At 46.2% G+C, this 21,363-nt stretch overlaps 1 protein-coding gene across 1 annotated transcript in view; it reads left to right on the forward strand.

Moving 5' to 3' along the window:
• Positions 1-21,363, forward strand: part of LOC149447647 (adhesion G protein-coupled receptor F5-like) — a 183,969-nt gene that overhangs the window by 55,770 nt on the left and 106,836 nt on the right. The window contains exons 6-8 of the mRNA XM_089652272.1: positions 2,378-2,593; positions 10,052-10,246; positions 11,768-11,929. Of these exons, the coding sequence (XP_089508398.1) occupies positions 2,378-2,593; positions 10,052-10,246; positions 11,768-11,929 (573 nt within the window). The remainder of the gene's footprint in view (positions 1-2,377; positions 2,594-10,051; positions 10,247-11,767; positions 11,930-21,363) is intronic.

The raw sequence follows: 21,363 nt of genomic DNA on the forward strand, positions 1-21,363 counted from the left end.
ACTCACGCTGTCCTTGTATCCTGTAGCTCTGGGTAAACTGCGTTCAGGTCTCTCACTGAGCAAGTTTCTGTCCACGCTTCCAGTCTGTCCTTCCCTGGTGGACTGTAAGGTAGTGAAGCTCCCTCTGTCAGCTTCCTTTCCTGCAACCTCCAGTCCAGAGGCAGAACCCCCTTGCTGGGGTTCCCTCCCAGGCTACACAGAAGCAACTTCAGTAATCCATTTTCTACTAGACTTATATCCAGGGGCAGTCTGCCACACTACCAGGACCTCCAGCCTGTGATTGGTCAGCCTTCCATGAATATGCAGATCTAGGTCTCCTCCCCTCAGCCCACTAGCTTCTGGAAGGTTCCATCTAGAACTAGATGGAGGCCATAGAGGCCCAGCCTGCTGAGTCATCCAGCCTAGCCTAGTTTGACCTGGATTTGACCACCACTAAGACATGCTCACTCCAACTATTAACAGGTTTACAATCATTATAAGTTTGCTAACTACATCTGCTACCCCCGCCGTTTTAAATGGTTTTAATTTCCCTGAATTTTAAAGTGCAGAAGACTCAAGTGCAGACTTCTTTGTTTATTTCTTAGAGCGTAGCGCTTAAAGTGGTTGTAAAGGCTATATTACCATGGTTTACTTATCTGTTCTGTGCAATGGTATTGCACTGAGCAGCCCTGAACCTCCTCTTCTGGAGTCCCCGACTGATGTTTTTGGCCCCTCCTCTTTTTTGCATGCCTCCAAAGGAAGCTACTACCTATAGTGGTGCACCTGTGGGCTCACTCTTGAGCCTGACTGTATGCATCTATAGACATACACAGTGCAGCTTGGCCCTGTCCCCAGTAACAGGATTGTCAGTAGCAGGAGCTAATAGCTCCCCCTGCTGTCTTTGAGCCTGTTAGAGGGAAGAGAGAACCAGTAGATGGGCACAGTGCTGGATCGATACAGGACTCAGGTAAGTATTTAGGGAGGGAGGTGGGGGGAACAACTAGTGGAAGGTTTTCTACCTTAAAGAAAGTGATACATTAAGGTAAAACACCTTTTGGCTTTAGAACCACTTTAGCTGGACATAACTGAACGAATTTTGGATGGTTCCTCAGAAACCAAACAAAATTTACTCAGTGGGTGGCCTTGTCAGCTGCCTCTCGCTGAACATCCCTTGATTGAAAAATCGAAGGAGCGAGGTGAAAACTGTCATCCAAAAAGTAGTTACAACCAATCAGATTTAACTGTTGCTTGAGTATTTTGACAGCTGGAGGGGCTGGCTGTCAAAATACAATTGGCACAGTGGCAGATTCATCCATCCTAAATGTATAGCGAGTGTATGGCCAGCCATTTGGTTGAAGCATTTTACAAATCATGATTGAGTTGATTGTAGCCATATGAGTGCACTTGCAACAGAAACAATTGAGTACTGTCCGTTATACTTTTTTTTTGCACTAACATACAATTTTCAGGACAAGCTTTCGGGTTATGTCCCCTTCTTAGAGGTCCAAGCAGTACTACTGTAGTAATGCTTGGACCTTGAAGAAGGGGACATTACCTGACAGTACAGTACTCAATTGTACCAATGATAGGATTCACATAGGATTCACACAGCAGCTATATGGATTTTAATTCTTTTTTTTTACCTGAAGTTGATGTAAACCCCAACTGGTTGACATTTGGTTTATATGCATTATATGAATTTGCTTTAGCAAGAGCTGCACATCATTTCTCTGCACCGGCTTTCTGATTACAAAGATGAATACTATTCCTGTACAATGTGTTCTCCACATAGTAACCTTTATCAACCTTTTCAACATAGAGGAACCCTTGAAATAAGTTTCAGGGAACCCCTATTAAAAATGACTATATCTACAAATCATGATACATTAGTGTGATGGTCAGTGGTTAGAATGCTCCTTACGCTTGTAGTCATTGGGAATAATTACCCACTTACAGATAGCTTAAAAGATCATTGGTGTCAGTGGGAACTTATCTGAGAGGCATACTCATTGGTGTCAGTGGGAACATATCTGAGAGGCAGTCTCATTGGTGTCAGTGGGAACATATCTGAGAGGCAGACCTTTCTCATTACTCAAGGAACCCATAGTAACCTCTGGAGGAACCCTAGTTGAGAAACCCTGCCTTAGAGCTTCAACCAGGGGCATGTGACAGGGTAACACTGCATGAGCACAATTATAATAGAGTTGCCACTGCGGAATGGAAGTGCCTGAACAAGGACCTTCATGACAGGGTTACCTAATATTATTTTTAGTAAAAACTAAAGATTTCATAAAATTAAACAAAAATTTTTAAATTGTATTACCATGTTAACATTTATATGACATTTTAGTGATTAAGTTTACATTTGCTTTAATCACATCTTTTTTTTTTCTTATAGTAAAGTCAAATATAACAATTTCTCCACAATTCACCATTTTCCAAGGAGACACAGTAACAATTAATTGTAAGTTCAGTGCGGCTGGCAACATTTCTTGGTATTTGAACTGGACAAAGCCAATTTCAGACAATCAAAAATACAGCACCTCTTCCACTCAGCAAGACACAATGGTGCAATATACACTGATGATAAGAAATGTTAGTGATACTGATAAAGGTGAGTTAAGATTCACTACGGTTCTAAAACACATCTGTGACATTAGGCTGTGAGTAAGCAATGTTTTCTGTTTGTTTATACCCCTGGAACAAAAGAAGTGAAATACAAAGTTGTGACCCGCATTCTCCATCAACTGATAAGTAAAAACTGCAACCTCTGCTCATGGTGAAAGATTTTAAAAGTTTATTTCAGGGAGAAATGTCACAACAGTAAAAGTAAATGTTAGAAAGCAGATATATTAAGTCACATGCAGGTCATCAGTCATAGCAAAATGTCAGCTAAATTGATTTTGCGGTAAGATGACTGATACACCATTGCCAAAATTATGTTGCTGCAGAAACTCCGAACTGTACTTATTAAAGTGATTGTAAAAGGTAAAACATTATAAAAATAATAACAAACAAATTATGGGTTTGCACAGAGCAGCCCTTATCCTGTTCTTCTCGAGTCCATATGACACACAGAACATGGCTCTTCCCCACCTCACACTTCTTCCTCATTGGCTGTGATTAACAGCAGCTCACTGCTCTCTCTGAACCAGTGAGGAGGGAGAGAGCCGACTGTTCTCATGCACATTGCTGGATCGAGATCAGGTTCAAGTAAGTATTAGGCGGGGCTGAGGGGGGGGGGGGGCTGCAAGCTGAAGGTGGTTGAAACCACTTTAGCGGTTTTGGTGAAATGTTTACTTGAAACAAAAAAAGAACTTTTTTCTTTATTTTACAGGGTGTTTTTTTTCTTAGTGGTGTACAGTCAGGTCCATAAATATTGGGACATCGACACAATTCTAAAATTTTTACACCACCACAATGGATTTGAAATGAAATGAACAAGATGTGCTTTAACTGCATACTGTCAGCTTTAATTTGAGGGTATTTACATCCAAATCAGGTGAACGGTGTAGGAATTACAACAGTTTGCATATGTGCCTCCCACTTGTTAAGGGACCAAAAGTAATGGGACAATTGGCTTCTCAGCTGTTCCATGGCCAGGTGTGTGTTATTCCCTCATTATGCCAATTACAATGAGCAGATACAAGGTCCAGAGTTCATTTCAAGTGTGCTATTTGCATTTGGAATCTGTTGCTGTCAACTCTCAAGATGAGATCCAAAGAGCTGTCACTATCAGTGAAGCAAGCCATCATTAGGCTGAAAAAACAAAACAAACCCATCAGAGAGATAGCAAAAACATTAGGCATGACCAAAACAACTGTTTGGAACATTCTTAAAAAGAAGGAACGCCCCGGTGAGCTCAGCAACACCAAAAGACCCGGAAGACCACGGAAAACAACTGTGGTGGATGACCGAAGAATTCTTTTCCTGGTGAAGAAAACACCCTTCACAACAGTTGGCCAGATCAAGAACACTCTCCTGGAGGTAGGTGTATGTGTGTCAAAGTCAACAATCAAGAGAAGACTTCACCAGAGTGAATACAGAGGGTTCACCACAAGATGTAAATCATTGGTGAGCCTCAAAAACAGGAAGGCCAGATTAGAGTTTTCCAAACGACATCTAAAAAAGCCTTCACAGTTCTGGAACAACATCCTATGGACAGATGAGACCAAGATCAACTTGTACCAGAGTGATGGGAAGAGAAGAGTATGGAGAAGGAAAGGAACTGCTCATGATCCTAAGCATACCACCTCATCAGTGAAGCATGGTGGTGGTAGTGTCATGGCGTGGGCATGTATGGCTGCCAATGGAACTGCTTCTCCTGTATTTATTGATGATGTGACTGCTGACAAAAGCAGCAGGATGAATTCTTAAGTGTTTCGGGCAATATAATCTGCTCATATTCAGCCAAATGCTTCACAACTCATTGGACGCCGCTTCACAGTGCAGATGGACAATGACCCAAAGCATACTGCAAAAGCAACCAAGGAGTTTTTTAAGGGAAAGAAGTGGAATATTATGCAATGGCCAAGTCAATCACCTGACCTGAATCCGATTGAGCATGCATTTCACTTGCTGAAGACAAAACTGAAGGGAAAATGCCCCAAGAACAAGCAGGAACTGAAGACAGTTTCAGTAGAGGCCTGGCAGAGCATCACCAGGGATGAAACCCAGCGTCTGGTGATGTCTATGGGTTCCAGACTTCAGACTGTAATTGACTGCAAAGGATTTGCAACCAAGTATTAAAAAGTGAAAGTTTGATTTATGATTATTATTCTGTCCCATTACTTTTGGTCCCTTAACAAGTGGGAGACACATATGCAAACTGTTGTAATTCCTACACCGTTCACCTGATTTGGATGTAAATACCTTCATATTAAAGTTCACAGTCTGCAGTTAAAGCACATCTTGTTCGTTTCATTTCAAATCCATTGTAGTGGTGTATAGAGCCAAAAATGTTAGAATTGTGTCGATGTCCCAATATTTATGGACCTGAATGAAAATGGGATAGTTCAGTATATTTGATTTGATGTTTTTTGTAACACCTAGGGTGCTTTCACACTGCCAGCGCTGGTGCAGCGTGACAGTGTACCTGCCATTTTTGTGCAGGCTACCTGCACTTTCCCATAGACTTCTATTAGATCAGGCTTTTTTGGTGTGTTTTCTGAAAGTGCACCAAAGATACTGGATCTGGGACTTTTAGTGCGCTTTCAAAAAATGCACCAAAAACATCTCATCTAATAGAAGTCTGTGATAAAGCAGTTAACCTGCTCAAAAGCCGCAGATACATTGCGCTGCACCCGCACTGTGGCCAAACCACAGTGCGGCAGTGTGAAAGCATCCGTAGATGTCATTTAAAGCTTTCCTGGTTCCTGCCTCCCTCAACCTCATCGACATGCTAAAGGCTTTTTTAAATAAAACCTCTCAGTTTCATTACATAACTTACTTCAGAGACCGTGATATCATCATTGGGTCTTTGTGCTTTTCTATCCAGTGCAGACAGATCATTGATTGTAGAAAAGTGCTACGTAATGCTGGATGTCCTCTCACCTGGAAATAAGTAGGGATATCTTAATTGCTGCAGCTTCTAATGCACACTGTGAGAAACTCCCAGTGTGCAGTGAATTCAGAGTGAGCAAAACTGAAAGTAAGGCTGGAGTTTAGCTTTAAAGTGAATTGAATGATGTTGGAATTATTTTAAATCCTTTGCCTGCAGGATTTAAAATGAAAAAGCAGCTCTGGCAGCACTCATCCTATATCCATGTTCCCTGCAGACTCACTGCTCTGCCTGCACTATGCTCTAAAATATAAATGTTGCTGTAATATAAAAAGAAAGATTAATTTAGTAATTAATCATTATAAGATTTTTCTTTTTTAATACATCACAGCATGCAAAAGGATTACAGAATAGATTATGCTTAGAGGTAAGAATGTTTTCTTTAGGGAGACATTGACACCAGAAACTTTGCATTTACTGCATGCTCTGTCACATACTGTACATTTGACGCATGTTTTTACATGCATTTGCAGCGCATATTTACTAAGCTTGCATTTCTCTTGAGGTCACTTTCGTCTTCTTCATTCTTTGGGCTTTTATTTGCACTGCATTGCATTGTGGTGCATTTTTGTGCATTTGTGCATGTTTCTGTTCATTTGCATTGCAGAAAAATGCAGCCTGATGTAGTTTTTTATTAGTGCACTGCACTGCACTGCAATGGTGTAAACTATGTCCATAGGATGAGATGGATTTTGGACTGTCTGTGCAGTTGAATTGCATTCAAAAAGTAATCCCACTGCATCTGGTGTGAATGGGTAAAACCCAGTTTCAGAGTCTCTGTTATATTCTTTGAGGATTAACTTCACCACAGTACATGCAGCTACAGGGGTCAGTGATGGCTTGTTTTAACACTCTTTTACTGTTTGATTAGAATATGAAAATACTTTAAAGCGGAATTGCAGACTTACCTGGTTCTGTCCCATCTTCTAGTCTCCATTTCTTCTTAACAGCTAGAGTCACTGCTAAGAATGCCCCCCCAGGAGGAACGGTGATTCCGAAGACTCTCAACTATATGTTTTTTTCTTGCTCTCTACCTGTCTATGTGTAAATGCAATGTTGTTTCGCAGTGAGTAGAACTGACTTGCTGCATTTTTTATAGTAGTAGGTGATAATGTGTGTTGTACTATGTGTGTTGGTACTACTCACCCTTACAGGAGCAATGAAGAGTGTGAAAGGATAGCTGACTAGGGTCTTATGCTGTGAAGTTTAATCTGAACCGCAACGCATGCAACACTTATTATCTGCATGTTTTCTGTCTTTTACTGTTCACATTTAGGCACAGCAGTGTGCATTAGCTTTGATAGGGGTGATGTCACTGTTGAGTGGTCATAGCTGCAGTGATGTGCTCCCTCTGCCTGACTCCTCCCAGAGGCCAGTGCAAAGCCAGATACAAAAAAACAAGAACGGTCACATTTCATCTTTTGTTTTCTTCATTTTAAGGTAGAAAACCTCAAATAAATGATTAAATAAGGAGGGAAAGCTGCTTAGTAAATAGGGGGAAATATACATTTATAGTTTTTTGCAAACTGAAATTCTCCTTTAACTGCTTTCCCGCCGCCCTATAGCAGAAATACTGCAACAGGGTGTCAGGGCTGCGCAAAATCACTAATATATATATGTGATCTTGCACTTCTGGGTAGGGGTCGCGTGCGTGCCCTACCTGTGCTGCTATTCACGGCCTCGGCCGTCAATCTCCAGGTCACGCCTGGTGATTACTTGCCGGCACCCAGTGATCGTCGGGTATTACTGACAGGGGGAGAGAACTGTATGTACACAATACAGTTCTCTCCTCTGTCAGCTCCAGCACACTGCTTTGTATGGCTCTGCATAGCAGAGCCATACAAAGCAGTATGCTTACGGTTGAAAGCACACACACAGCATACTGTGAAATAGCACACAGTTAACCCTTTGATCGCCCCACATGTTAACTCCTTCTTGCCCAGTGCCATTAGTACAGTGTCAGTGCTTTTTATTAGCACTGATCACTGTATTGGTGTCACTGGGGATGTCAGTGACACCAAGTCAGTTCCTGCCAGTGTCAAAATGCCGCTGCAGTCTTGCAATAAGTCGCTGATCGCCGCCATTACTAGTAAAAAAAAAGAAAAAAAAGTCCAGTATCTGTACCATCATTAGTAAACACTGACTTTCAAGTAAACCAATTATTTACATGTATTTGGCTTTTTTTTTTAGCAAAGACATGTAGCAGAGTACATTTTGGCCTAAATTTATGACGAAATTAGGTTTTTAAAATTTTTTACTGGACATGTTTAATAGCAAAAAGTCAAAAATATTGTTTTTTTTGTCAAAATTGTCAGTCTTTTTTTTATAGCGCAAAAAATAAAAAATGCACAAGGGATCAAATACCACCAAAAGAAAGCTCTATTCGTGGGAAAAAAAGAATGTACATTTCATGTACATTTCAGCGCCGTAGTGCAAAAAATGAACTAGTAAGGAAGGGGGGTAAATCCTCAGGAGGGTAAGTGGTTAATGTCCATAGTCTAAATGCAGATTTTTTTTTTCTATTATGTGCCAAATTTGAGCTTCCCAGGTTTGTGACAAGCGTAAAGCGGAATTAAACTGAATCTGAGCAGCGCAAACCAAAAAGCCTATTTCATTACATTTTAATAAGAAAACTCACCCATCCATCCATGACTCTGTGCTTTATTTTGCTGAGAAATCACTTTGAAAAATACCCCCCTAGCATTTCTAGCCATGGTCATCTTGAGTAAGAGCAGATGATTCATGTAGCATTTACATCTTGGAGCCGGGAGGGTGTGCTTAGCTGAGAAAGCCCCACCTCGAGATGAAAGGAAAAAAATGGGATTTATGACATTATTTTGGCCTAGGCAGAAACCAGGCAGCAACTGATAAAATGTAAAAAAAAGTTTAAAACAAGTAAATACAGTATAATATGCCTGACCAGGGGACTAAAGATGGCTTGTAAGTACCACTAAACCAATACCTACCCCCCATCCTTAACCTAAGTCAGGGGTGTCCAAACTTTTTTCAAAGAGGGCCAGATTGGATGACGTGAACATGGTGGAGGGCCGAATATTTTTCCGAACATTATTTGAAGCATTGCAATTAAATGCAAATAAATTATTTTATGCCAAGTTAATTGCAAACGACATACTTTTCATTTCATAACATTAAGATCAACTGACAGCTGAGTTTTCACAATGCATTGAAAATAAATTTTAAAAAAACTTACCTGCACTAATGTGAAGGGTGAAAAAGGTAGCTGGAGCTGAAGTCTCTTCTCGGCAGCCGGGAGGGGAAGAGAAACACACTTCACGCTGGAAGCCCGGCTCTGACGTCACCGCCCTCTGTCGCTCCCAGCGCGGCGCAGTCACGCATGCGCACTGCTCTCAAGCAGAAGACTGTCTGCCACAGAAGGGAGGGCCGTGCGACAGCCGCATATACACAGACCAGGGAGAACGCGCCGCAGTCAGGCATGCGCACTGCCCTCTGCTCTCAAGCAGAAGACTGTCTGCCATAGAAGGGAGGGCCGTGGGAGGGCCATATTACACAGAGCAGGGAGGGCTGTTGGAGGGCCGTATTAAACCAACCCCCGGGCCGTAAATGGCCCGCGGGCCGGACTTTGGACATGCCTGACCTAAGTAAACACACTCACAACAAATGGAGTTAATGGCCCAAAACCGGCCTTTTATTACAACCATCAATAAATCAAATTTTTTAAATAACAGAAAACACAGTATAAACATACGTTCTTTCAAGGTCCCAATAGGCATCAAGAAAACGAATACCTGCGTCCTGCTTAACTAGGTCTCCAGCCGCAACATCACCGACTCGGAGACACCACCGCAGATACCCCCACCAGAACAACTGGAAGCCATACCTCAGACGGGTTTCTACAAAGTGCCTTTTCTTGTGCCCACATTAACTAACGAGGACCTTGCACCCCACCAGACATCCCCCAGCACTAATATGGCACAACCACCACCAAGACAAACCATCAAACAACGGGCAGGCGGGAGAAAAGTTTGCCCTGTGAAAACTCTCTTCAGACTGAAAACCCCCTGCCACACCCTGTAAGACCACCCCTCATATATCCCCCCCACTCCTTCATTAAAACTATTTAGACTCCCCCTTATGCTAATGGAACCCTGCCTCTCCCAACCCCCTTTAACCCCTGTCATGCCGGCCCTTCATTCAGGTCTTCTTTCTTCTTACTCCGGGCCTTCCTTTCCTATCTATTTACTAATGCTAGCCAGTTAGGGATAAAAAAAATTTAATGTTGAAGCTGAGTTACACTTTAAGAGGGGGGTGGCTTTCTAATGGTACAATAGTAAAACCTTCCAACCTGATCCAGATTTGGGTGAACAGGCCCATGGATTTGTCTGCCCACTGCTTGTCTTGATGTCAATAAATTTTTGGATTACAAATGGATTCCTCGTGTCCCTCTTGACTAATCATAGATGTACTCAGCACTTAGGTAATATCTTCTGTTTCCTGGTACATATAAACATTTTAGAATTTCCATTTCTATAGGTAATTATACCTGCTCTCTCACGACTGGTGGTACACCAATGAATCGAACCACAAACATCAGCACAATTAATACATTGCAGATTAATTCTTTGAATGAAAAGGACACATACTGTGATGACCCTGCATTTAGCCTGACATGCTGTAGTGATGACATCGGTAAATTTAATGTGACATGGACTCTGAGTGAATCTTCAGGTAAGGTCTCTACACCATTTTAATTTTAATGGGCTAATAAACTCAAAATGTGATATTAAGGATTTATGTCTTATATCTTACTTTTGGGTGAATACCATAGGGTTGATATATGCAGTGGTGTCTTTTATCACTGGGAATCCCATGGACTTCTTCTCAATGAGTTCCCAGCTCCACCCACCTCATGTAGCCTGTCTGCATCTGGATTTTCCATTTTTATTTTCATTATTTCATTGTACATTTTCCATTTGGGGTTGTGAAGCTTCCTTCTTGGGCTTCATATTCCATCCGTGGCAGAGGCTTAATATGCTACAGTTCTATTAGCTTAAACAGTAACTCCACCTTTGCTGAGAAAAAAACATTCCCTTCTGGGTGATCTCTGTATGCTTCAGGTATTTTAACAAGCTTTGTTGCAGAGTCATACCTTTTGTTATTCTGAAGAAAAAGCTGTTTGTCTGTGTCTATGTGGAGAATGAATCTCTATGAGAGTGGTTTTATAATTATCAATCAGCTGCTGGGCTCCTAATGAGGAAATTGGGAAGGTCTGCATCCCTTTAGACATGATTTCCCTTTGCGAGTATCTCACCAAAAATGACATTTTTGTTGCAGGGGAGGTCTTTCTTGGAAAATCAGTGAGCCAATCACTCAAGCAGGAAATTATATTTCCAGGTTGTAATATTGCATTGCATTTTACAGTAAATCACAGTGCTGCAGATTGAAAAGGAAAGGTAATTTTTAATAACATTCAGCCCAGGTTCACACTGATGCAGTGCGGCACATGGCATGTGATTCGCACAGGAACCACACCGCATTCCTGTGCAAATCACATGCGATTTCTGTGCAGTACAATTTGAGTCATACATTTTGTATGGTTCAAATCACACCACATCCACACCAAAAAGGTGCAGGACCCTTTTTTTGTCTGCACCAGAATCGGATCACGTGGGTGTTCACACCCACGTGATCCAATTCTACACATCGCTCCATATTTTGCATACTGATTTCGGGGTGTCGTTAACTTAAAATACACACCCGCAAGCGGTTTATATGATCGGGGTTGCAATTACAATGTGGTGCAGAAATCGCACAAAAGCCAATGCAAATTCCGCACCGCATCAGTGTTAACCCAGGCTGTATTACAGTATGACTTGAGTCACAATTGTATACGCTATATTATTTTTTTTTTTGTATTTGCGCATTTTTTTCTCACAAAAGTGGAGTTACCCTTTAAAGAAGGCAGTCAGTGACTAAGTTGGCTGACATCCACTATAATATATATTATATATATATATATATATATATATATACATATCGGTTTTCAGTGGATTGGTCAACTGCTTTCTTACAGGTGGTTTTTTTGGACAAGAGATTCCTAGAATCCATCAGCTGCTATAGGCTTTAGATTAACTTTTGTTGTCAATTTCCCTGTAGTTATTTCTCCATGGATTTCCTTTGCTGTCTATTTTTTGGAAAAGTGTGTAATAAAATTTAACTTGTATATACACATTTTATAATTCTCACCAGGAATTGTAGGGACTGAGACAAGCAATGAAAGTTGCAGTATATACACTCTGACCCCAAGCCTCACACAGTCCTGTTCCTCTTCCATTATCTACACCTGTAAATTTATCCACAATGAAGGAGCAACCTTTTCAAAGACAATAAAGGTGTACTACATTAAAAAAGGTATGATATTTTTTATTTCTATAAATGTATCCATAGGAAGAGCTTGTAGTTCCTGGACCTTGAACCCCCAGCAGCTTTCCCTCCAATACATTGTCATCACTAGGGAGGAGTGAAACTAGGAATTTTTGCTTTACTAAATTTTTGGGAAAACCTGGACATTTTGCTGGCATTTTTCCATTTGGCAAAATGCATTGGAGTCAATAGAAAAGGCAGGATCAATGTGTTTTTAGGAGTGCCACGGGCTTTAAATGGCGCCTAAGAGTTACATAAGCTCTTTTAAAAAAATGTGAACCAATTCTTGTGCCAAGAAATGCCCCTCATTAGTTAACAATTTGAGGTTAGATACTGAGGAACAGAAAAAACCTAAATTCATGCATTTGTTATTTCAGCGTTGTGAAAAAATACAAAAGCAATTATCACCTAAGCAGTGTGCAAAATAACTCCACTCATCTCTAGTTATGTCCTCACATAACATTTCTGGCATGTATCCCCTGTAGTCAGATCTACCTCCATCCTCTGTAGCCAAGTCTACCTCCATCTACTGCATCCACATCTACTTCTAATCCCTGAAACTAAATCAAACTCCTTCTCCCTGCAGTCAAATCTACTTCCATCCCCTGGAGTCAAGCCTACCTCCTTCCACTACAGTCAAATCTGCCTCCTTGCCCTACAGTCAAATCTCTTTCCATCCCCTGCAGCCAAATCTACCTCCTTCCCTTACTGTCAAATCTACCTCTTTCCCCTGTAGTCAAGTCTACCTCTACCTACTGCAGCCAAATTCACCTCCATTCCCTGCATCCAAATTTACTTCCATTATCTGAAATTAAATCAACCCCCCCCCCACCCCCTGAAATCAACCTCCATCCCCTACAGCCTAATCTACCACTATCCCCTGTAGCCAAATTTACCTGCATCCCCTTGATTCTAGCTCTATTAGTGCACTTTTATCAAAAACAGTTGGGTACTATCCATGATACTTTTTTTATTTTCAGTAACAGCCAAATTTTCAGGACAAGTTTTCAGAGTGGTACATCCCGAGAACTTACCTCCATCCCCTGTAGTCAAATCTACTTCCATCCCCTGCAGCCACATCTATCTCCATCCCCTGAAGTCAAATCCACCCCCCCCCCCCCCCGTAGCCAAATTGACCTCCATCCCCTGCAGCCAAATTTACTTTGATCCCCTGTAACACATTCTAGTATGGCATCACTCCTATGGGTATTGCAGCTGTAACATGGGATGGAGAAGGCATTGTGTAGTTGTGAAACAATAAAAAGAAAAATTCCCAGCTCAACTTGCTGACCAGCCTGCTACCAACCGAATTGTCCTGTCTTAACAGTTTGCATTAAAAACAAGGGGTTTAGTTTGACCTTTGCAAATACAATACATGCATGTGCCCCAGAGCCTCATCATGGCACCCCGTTATTCTGCAGTTCCTAACTAAAATTTTGAGAGTCTTCATTATAGGAACACATGCATCATAATGGATAGACTGAGGGCAGGTGAGCCTGAGTGAGCCCACCCCTTCTTAAAGGCACAGGGGCGCACTGGACACCCAGAATTATGGCAGCCAAGGTGTTGCGGTGGTTGGAGTGCCACCTGCAGTGGAGAAAAGGGACTCCAGCTCCCTACAGGCAGCCAAGGCTCATTGATGTAAGTGGGGAGCGAAGGCAGGCTTGTGTAGTCTGATCCAATAGAAAAGCTACTGTAGCTCAGATTGCTGAAATAGCTAATGCTGGTTCAGAATGGTGTCAGAACACACAGTGCATTGCAGTTTGTTTCTTAGGGAGTAGAGTAAATGCAGACCAGTCAGGGTGCCATGCTGACCCATGTCCACAGCCAAACAAATCTACAATGGGCATGTGAGCATCAGAACTGGACCACAGGAGAAATGGAAGAAGGTGGTCTAGTCTGATAAATTCAAGAAAGGTTAGTGGAAAGTTTGCAGTGTTGACTTGGCCTCCAAATTCTCCAGATCTCATTCTAAAACATCTAAAACAAGTCTGATCCACTGAGGCAGCACCTTACAACTTACAGGACCTAAAGCATCTGCTTCTGATGGCTTGGTGCCAGAAACTACAGCATACCTTCAGAAGTCTGGTGGAGTCCATGCCCTGATGGGTTATGGTGGATGGTCATAATGTTATGGCTGATCAGTGTAAAGAATGAGCTTCAAAGAGAAGTCAGGCTTTAAAAAGTAAAAAATAAACTTACAGTGATACATCTCCTGCAATTGTAACCACTTTCCACTGTTGGCAAATTGACTTAATCCGCTGAATCATTTGTTTGTAAATGTCAGCTGGTTAAGAGCACTTAGATTTAAGCAGGCCATGCACATGGTAATTGTAAGTCAATTTCAACCACTTTCTATCTACCAGGAAACACAAATACAACTGAACGTAATTGGCAGAAATGAGGCAATCTACCCCCCATTAATGCAACAGACCTCCAGAATTCAATGCATTTGTAAAATTAAGATCAATCGACAGCTGCAATACAGTTTTTGATAAAAAAGGCCAAGGCAATTTTTTTTCCAAAGCAATCTGGTTTCAGGTTCAGGTTAACTGGAGACATTTTCAGTCCCATCTCATTGAAGTCAGTCAAACTGACCATTTTATGTCCTTGATAGTTTTGCGATTTTGGAAAAAAAATGGAAATAAAGGTTTGATCAGTCATGTGTATGACCAGCTTTAGAAATTAAAGATGCCTACAACACATAACTATTTTCACAGAAAGGTCAGGCGCTTTTATCTATAATGATAGTAATGTCTATCAACACAAATTGTATATATTGCAGTTTATCAGTCCATAGATGTGGTGGCTGGATTAGCTTTTTTCAGTATTTTTTCCTTTATTTTCACTAGAGATGAGCGAAGTATTCAAAAATTCGATTCGACTGATTCGGCGAATTCGTGGAAAATATTCGATTCGAGTCGAATATATTCGCTGTGAATTTAACTTAAAAAAGGGTGTTTCTAGGCTTCAGAGAGACTTAATATTAGTGCAGAACACTGTACCTTTAATTTAAATGCCCTTGGAGTCTGCTGGGGAAGAGAAATAATACTGTCAGTCAGTATGACATGCAGATGAGTGCCGTCGATCTTAGAATCACCGCACACTTCACTCATTTGGCCAGTCACGGGGCCAAAACCAGTGTTTGGAGCCACAGTGTGGCGGTGGAGGCAGCAGCAATGGGATGCCATACAGCAACCTATGACAAAATGGAAACCAGCAGGAGTGTGAGGAGACCTGAAAGTGGCACATGGCAGAATGGGAGCAATGGGAGGCGGTACAGGGACCCAGGTCACACTGTGGGCCCAGCAGCAGCGTGACCAGGCGGTACGGGGGCCCATGGCAGATTTGGGGCCTGGCAGCACCTATGGGAGGCCTGTAATCTGCCAGCAACCTATGACAAAATGGAAAACCGCAGGAGTGTGAGGAGACCTCAAAGTGGCACATGGCAGAGTGGGAGCAATGGGAGGCGGTACAGGGACCCAGGTCACACTGTGGGCCCAGCAGCAGTGTGACCAGGCGGTACGGGGGCCCATGGCAGATTTGGGGCCTGGCAGCACCTATGGGAGGCCTGTAATCTGCCAGCAAACTATGACAAAATGGAAAACCGCAGGAGTGTGAGGAGACCTCAAAGTGGCACATGGCAGAGTGGGAGCAATGGGAGGCGGTACAGGGACCCAGGTCACACTGTGGGCTCAGCAGCAGCGTGACCAGGCGGTACGGGGGCCCATGGCAGATTTGGGGCCTGGCAGCACCTATGGGAGGCCTGTAATCTGCCAGCAAACTATGACAAAATGGAAAACCGCAGGAGTGTGAGGAGACCTCAAAGTGGCACATGGCAGAGTGGGAGCAATGGGAGGCGGTACAGGGACCCAGGTCACACTGTGGGCCCAGCAGCAGCGTGACCATGCGGTACGGGGGCCCATGGCAGATTTGGGGCCTGGCAGCACCTATGGGAGGCCTGTAATCTGCCAGCAACCTATGACAAAATGGAAAACCGCAGGAGTGTGAGGAGACCTGAAAGTGGCACATGGCAGAGTGGGAGCAATGGGAGGCGGTACAGGGACCCAGGTCACACTGTGGGCCCAGCAGCAGCGTGACCAGGTGGTACGGGGGCCCATGGCAGATTTGGGGCCTGGCAGCACCTATGGGAGGCCTGTAATCTGCCAGCAAACTATGGCAAAATGGAAAACCGCAGGAGTGTGAGGAGACCTCAAAGTGGCACATGGCAGAGTGGGAGCAATGGGAGGCGGTACAGGGACCCAGGTCACACTGTGGGCCCAGCAGCAGCGTGACCAGGCGGTACGGGGGCCCATGGCAGATTTGGGGCCTGGCAGCACCTATGGGAGGCCTGTAATCTGCCAGCAACCTATGACAAAATGGAAAACCGCAGGAGTGTGAGGAGACCTCAAAGTGGCACATGGCAGAGTGGGAGCAATGGGAGGCGGTACAGGGACCCAGGTCACACTGTGGGCTCAGCAGCAGCGTGACCAGGCGGTACGGGGGCCCATGGCAGATTTGGGGCCTGGTAGCACCTATGGGAGGCCTGTAATCTGCCAGCAAACTATGACAAAATGGAAAACCGCAGGAGTGTGAGGAGACCTCAAAGTGGCACATGGCAGAGTGGGAGCAATGGGAGGCGGTACAGGGACCCAGGTCACACTGTGGGCTCAGCAGCAGCGTGACCAGGCGGTACGGGGGCCCATGGCAGATTTGGGGCCTGGCAGCACCTATGGGAGGCCTGTAATCTGCCAGCAAACTATGACAAAATGGAAAACCGCAGGAGTGTGAGGAGACCTCAAAGTGGCACATGGCAGAGTGGGAGCAATGGGAGGCGGTACAGGGACCCAGGTCACACTGTGGGCTCAGCAGCAGCGTGACCAGGCGGTACGGGGGCCCATGGCAGATTTGGGGCCTGGCAGCACCTATGGGAGGCCTGTAATCTGCCAGCAAACTATGACAAAATGGAAAACCGCAGGAGTGTGAGGAGACCTGAAAGTGGCACATGGCAGAGTGGGAGCAATGGGAGGCGGTACAGGGACCCAGGTCACACTGTGGGCCCAGCAGCAGCGTGACCAGGCGGTACGGGGGCCCATGGCAGATTTGGGGCCTGGCAGCACCTATGGGAGGCCTGTAATCTGCCAGCAAACTATGACAAAATGGAAAACCGCAGGAGTGTGAGGAGACCTCAAAGTGGCACATGGCAGAGTGGGAGCAATGGGAGGCGGTACAGGGACCCAGGTCACACTGTGGGCCCAGCAGCAGCGTGACCAGGCGGTACGGGGGCCCATGGCAGATTTGGGGCCTGGCAGCACCTATGGGAGGCCTGTAATCTGCCAGCAAACTATGACAAAATGGAAAACCGCAGGAGTGTGAGGAGACCTCAAAGTGGCACATGGCAGAGTGGGAGCAATGGGAGGCGGTACAGGGACCCAGGTCACACTGTGGGCTCAGCAGCAGCGTGACCAGGCGGTACGGGGGCCCATGGCAGATTTGGGGCCTGGCAGCACCTATGGGAGGCCTGTAATCTGCCAGCAAACTATGACAAAATGGAAAACCGCAGGAGTGTGAGGAGACCTCAAAGTGGCACATGGCAGAGTGGGAGCAATGGGAGGCGGTACAGGGACCCAGGTCACACTGTGGGCCCAGCAGCAGCGTGACCAGGCGGTACGGGGGCCCATGGCAGATTTGGGGCCTGGCAGCACCTATGGGAGGCCTGTAATCTGCCAGCAACCTATGACAAAATGGAAAACCGCAGGAGTGTGAGGAGACCTCAAAGTGGCACATGGCAGAGTGGGAGCAATGGGAGGCGGTACAGGGACCCAGGTCACACTGTGGGCTCAGCAGCAGCGTGACCAGGCGGTACGGGGGCCCATGGCAGATTTGGGGCCTGGCAGCACCTATGGGAGGCCTGTAATCTGCCAGCAAACTATGACAAAATGGAAAACCGCAGGAGTGTGAGGAGACCTCAAAGTGGCACATGGCAGAGTGGGAGCAATGGGAGGCGGTACAGGGACCCAGGTAACACTGTGGGCCCAGCAGCAGCGTGACCAGGCGGTACGGGGGCCCATGGCAAATTTGGGGCCTGGCAGCACCTATGGGAGGCCTGTAATCTGCCAGCAACCTATGACAAAATGGAAAACCGCAGGAGTGTGAGGAGACCTCAAAGTGGCACATGGCAGAGTGGGAGCAATGGGAGGCGGTACAGGGACCCAGGTCACACTGTGGGCTCAGCAGCAGCGTGACCAGGCGGTACGGGGGCCCATGGCAGATTTGGGGCCTGGCAGCACCTATGGGAGGCCTGTAATCTGCCAGCAAACTATGACAAAATGGAAAACCGCAGGAGTGTGAGGAGACCTCAAAGTGGCACATGGCAGAGTGGGAGCAATGGGAGGCGGTACAGGGACCCAGGTCACACTGTGGGCCCAGCAGCAGCGTGACCAGGCGGTACGGGGGCCCATGGCAGATTTGGGGCCTGGCAGCACCTATGGGAGGCCTGTAATCTGCCAGCAACCTATGACAAAATGGAAAACCGCAGGAGTGTGAGGAGACCTGAAAGTGGCACATGTTTGGGGCATGATTCATGGCGGATTTAGTCAGTTGTGTCAGGAACTGGTGGTTTGAAATCCAGACTAATCCACGCCTGATTCATTTTCACAAACGTGAGTCTCTCCACACTTTGGGTGGACAGTCGTGTCCTCCGCGGAGTTACAATACCTCCTGCCGCACTAAACACGTGCTCCGATGCCACGCTACTGGCCGGGCATGACAGCCTTTCAAGGGCAAATTCAGCTAGTTGGGGCCAAAGGTCAAGTTTCGTTGCCCAGTAGTCAAGGGGATTGTCTACCTCGGTTGGCAGGGTGCTGTCCAAGTAGGCCTAAGCCTGTTGTTTGAGGTCCTGCTCCAGGTCCACCTGATGCTGCTGCTGCTGCGGCTGGTTAGTAGTTTCCTCACTGCGCTGGTGAAGAAAGCTACTCATCATCGACTGCAGACTGAGGCAGCCGCTGCTGGTGGAGCTGCCACTGCTCCTACCACCCCACCCCTCCCCTGCTGCCATGGCAGCGGAACGCGAGCGCACAGGGCCCACAGTGTCTGAGGATGGACGTTGGCGCAGAAAGGCAGAGACCAGCTGACTACATAGGTGGTTTTTATAGTACGTTATTTTGGCCTCCCTCTCAGCAGGTGTGAAAAAGGCCACCATTTTTGAACGGTAGCGAGGGTCCAACAAGGTGGACAGCCAAAAGTCATCCCTCTGTCTGATGGTTATTATTCGGCTGTCGCTACGCAAGCAACCGAGCATGCTATGGGCCATTTGTGCCAAAGAATGCGAGGGACTCCCTGCCTCCATCTCCACAGCATACTGCCACGGTGCGTCTGGGTCCTCTGTCTCCTCCTCCTCCTCCTCTCCCAGATGCTCCTGCTCCTCCACTCCTGTCCGCTGAGTGGAAAAACCACCCATTTCACTCAATAATTCCTGAGCACAAATGTCCTCCTCTACCTCCTCCTCTTCTTCCTGTCCTGCCCCCACAGGGGTCATGTGGCGTTGACATCTGTGCGCCACGTCTACCGCACCCTGACCAGCCATTGTTAACAGCATTTGTTCCAGGACGTGCAACAGAGGAATGACGTCGTTCATCCCATAGTCCTGCCGACTCACGAATAGCGTGGCCTCCTCAAAGGGCCTGAGCAAGCGGCAGGTGTCACGCATGAGCTTCCAATGGCTGACATCTAAGTTACACAGGGGAGTACCTTTATCCGCTTGTAACATCAGGAAATCGGTGATGGCCTTTCGCTGCTCGTAAAGGCGGTCTAACATGTGTAGGGTTGAATTCCACCTTGTTGCAACGTCGCAGATCAGGCGATGCTGTGGAATTCCGTTCTGCCGCTGCAGCTCAAGGAGGGTGTGCTTTGCGGTGTAGGAATGGCTGAAATGCATGCAAAGTTTACGTGACATTTTAAGGATGTCTTGCAGTGGGATGGTGGATTTTAGGAACCGCTTGACAACCAGATTGAACACGTGAGCCATGCATGGCGCATGGCACAACCTTCCTTGACGCAGAGCAGACACCATGTTCTTTCCGTTGTCGGTCAACATGGTTCCGATTTTCAGTTTGCGCGGAGACAGCCATCTGTCGATTTCTCTGTTCATTACACTCAGAAGTTCCTCCCCTGTGTGACTACGTTCGCCAAGGCATACCAGGTGCAGCACAGCGTGACACCGTTGCGCCCTGCACATGTGATATGCCGGTCGGGTAATGGGACTTGGCACGGGGGTGGCAGCTGAGGACACGGCGGAAGAAGAGGTGGTAGAGGCGGACATGTTTGCTGGACCAAGGACGTGCAAACGTGGAGGCAAAAGCGTCGTGACCTGTCCAAGTTGCTGGTGCGGCTGTGCCGGCACCACGTTCACCCAGTGGGCCGTAAATGACATGTACTGTCCCTGACCGTAGTTACAGCTCCACACGTCGGCGCTGCCGTGCACTTTGGCAGAGACCGACATGCTCAAAGACTGGCCCACCATCTCTTCTACATGTGAATGCAGGGCTGGCACTGCCTTTTGGGCGAAGAAATGACGGCTTGGCGCTCTCCACCGCGGCGCGGCACAAGCCATCATTTCTCGGAAAGGTGCTGAGTCCACCAGTTGGAAAGGGAGGGACTGCAGCACCAGCAACTTGGACAGGAGGACGTTCAGCTTTTGCACCGTCGGGTGCGTGCTCGCAAACTGTTGTCTCTTGGAAACAGATTCCAAGAAAGACTGCTGACGGAATCCGAGAAGAGGAGTAGCAGGAGAAGGAGCATCTGAACGAGCGGAAGATGCCAACGAGCGACAACTCCCCTCAGCAGAGGTGTTGGAGCCTTGACTGGCTGATAGAGGGCGATTGACGTCGGGTGACGGAGCAAGTAACGGAGCGGGTGATGGAGCGGGGGCTGGGGCAGGCAGAACCGCCGTATCTTTATCACGGTTTTCCCAGGCCACCGAACGGTGATGCTGCATATGCTGACGCAACGCTGTAGTCCCAACATGGGCCCCCTGGCCACGCTTGACTTTCTGGCCACATAGTCGACATACGGCTATGTTTACTTCCTCGGGCGGCTTGACGAAAAATTGCCACACCACCGAGTAGGAAACTTTGCCCCCGCTACTCCTCACTGGCTGACTGCTACTTCCTCCGTGCGCACCGGCACCACTACTGGCCGTGGTGGTAGGCTGCAGTGGAGCTGGTGCTCTACTCCATGGCCGTTTGGCTCCACTGACACTGCTGCGACCCTGCTGCCTCCTGGGCAACCCACCGACTGTTTCGCTCGCTGCCAAGCTGGCACCCTCTTCTCCTGATGATGCGGAAGAAATTACCTGAGGACGACGAGGCTGCCAAGTGCGATCAACCTCCTCATCATCAAGTAGGGTCTCCGCCTCACTACTA

The sequence above is a fragment of the Staurois parvus genome, unplaced genomic scaffold (assembly GCF_062004578.1).
Source record: "Staurois parvus isolate SC_StPar_1 unplaced genomic scaffold, SC_StPar_1.0 ptg000678l, whole genome shotgun sequence".
Taxonomy (NCBI): domain Eukaryota; kingdom Metazoa; phylum Chordata; class Amphibia; order Anura; family Ranidae; genus Staurois; species Staurois parvus.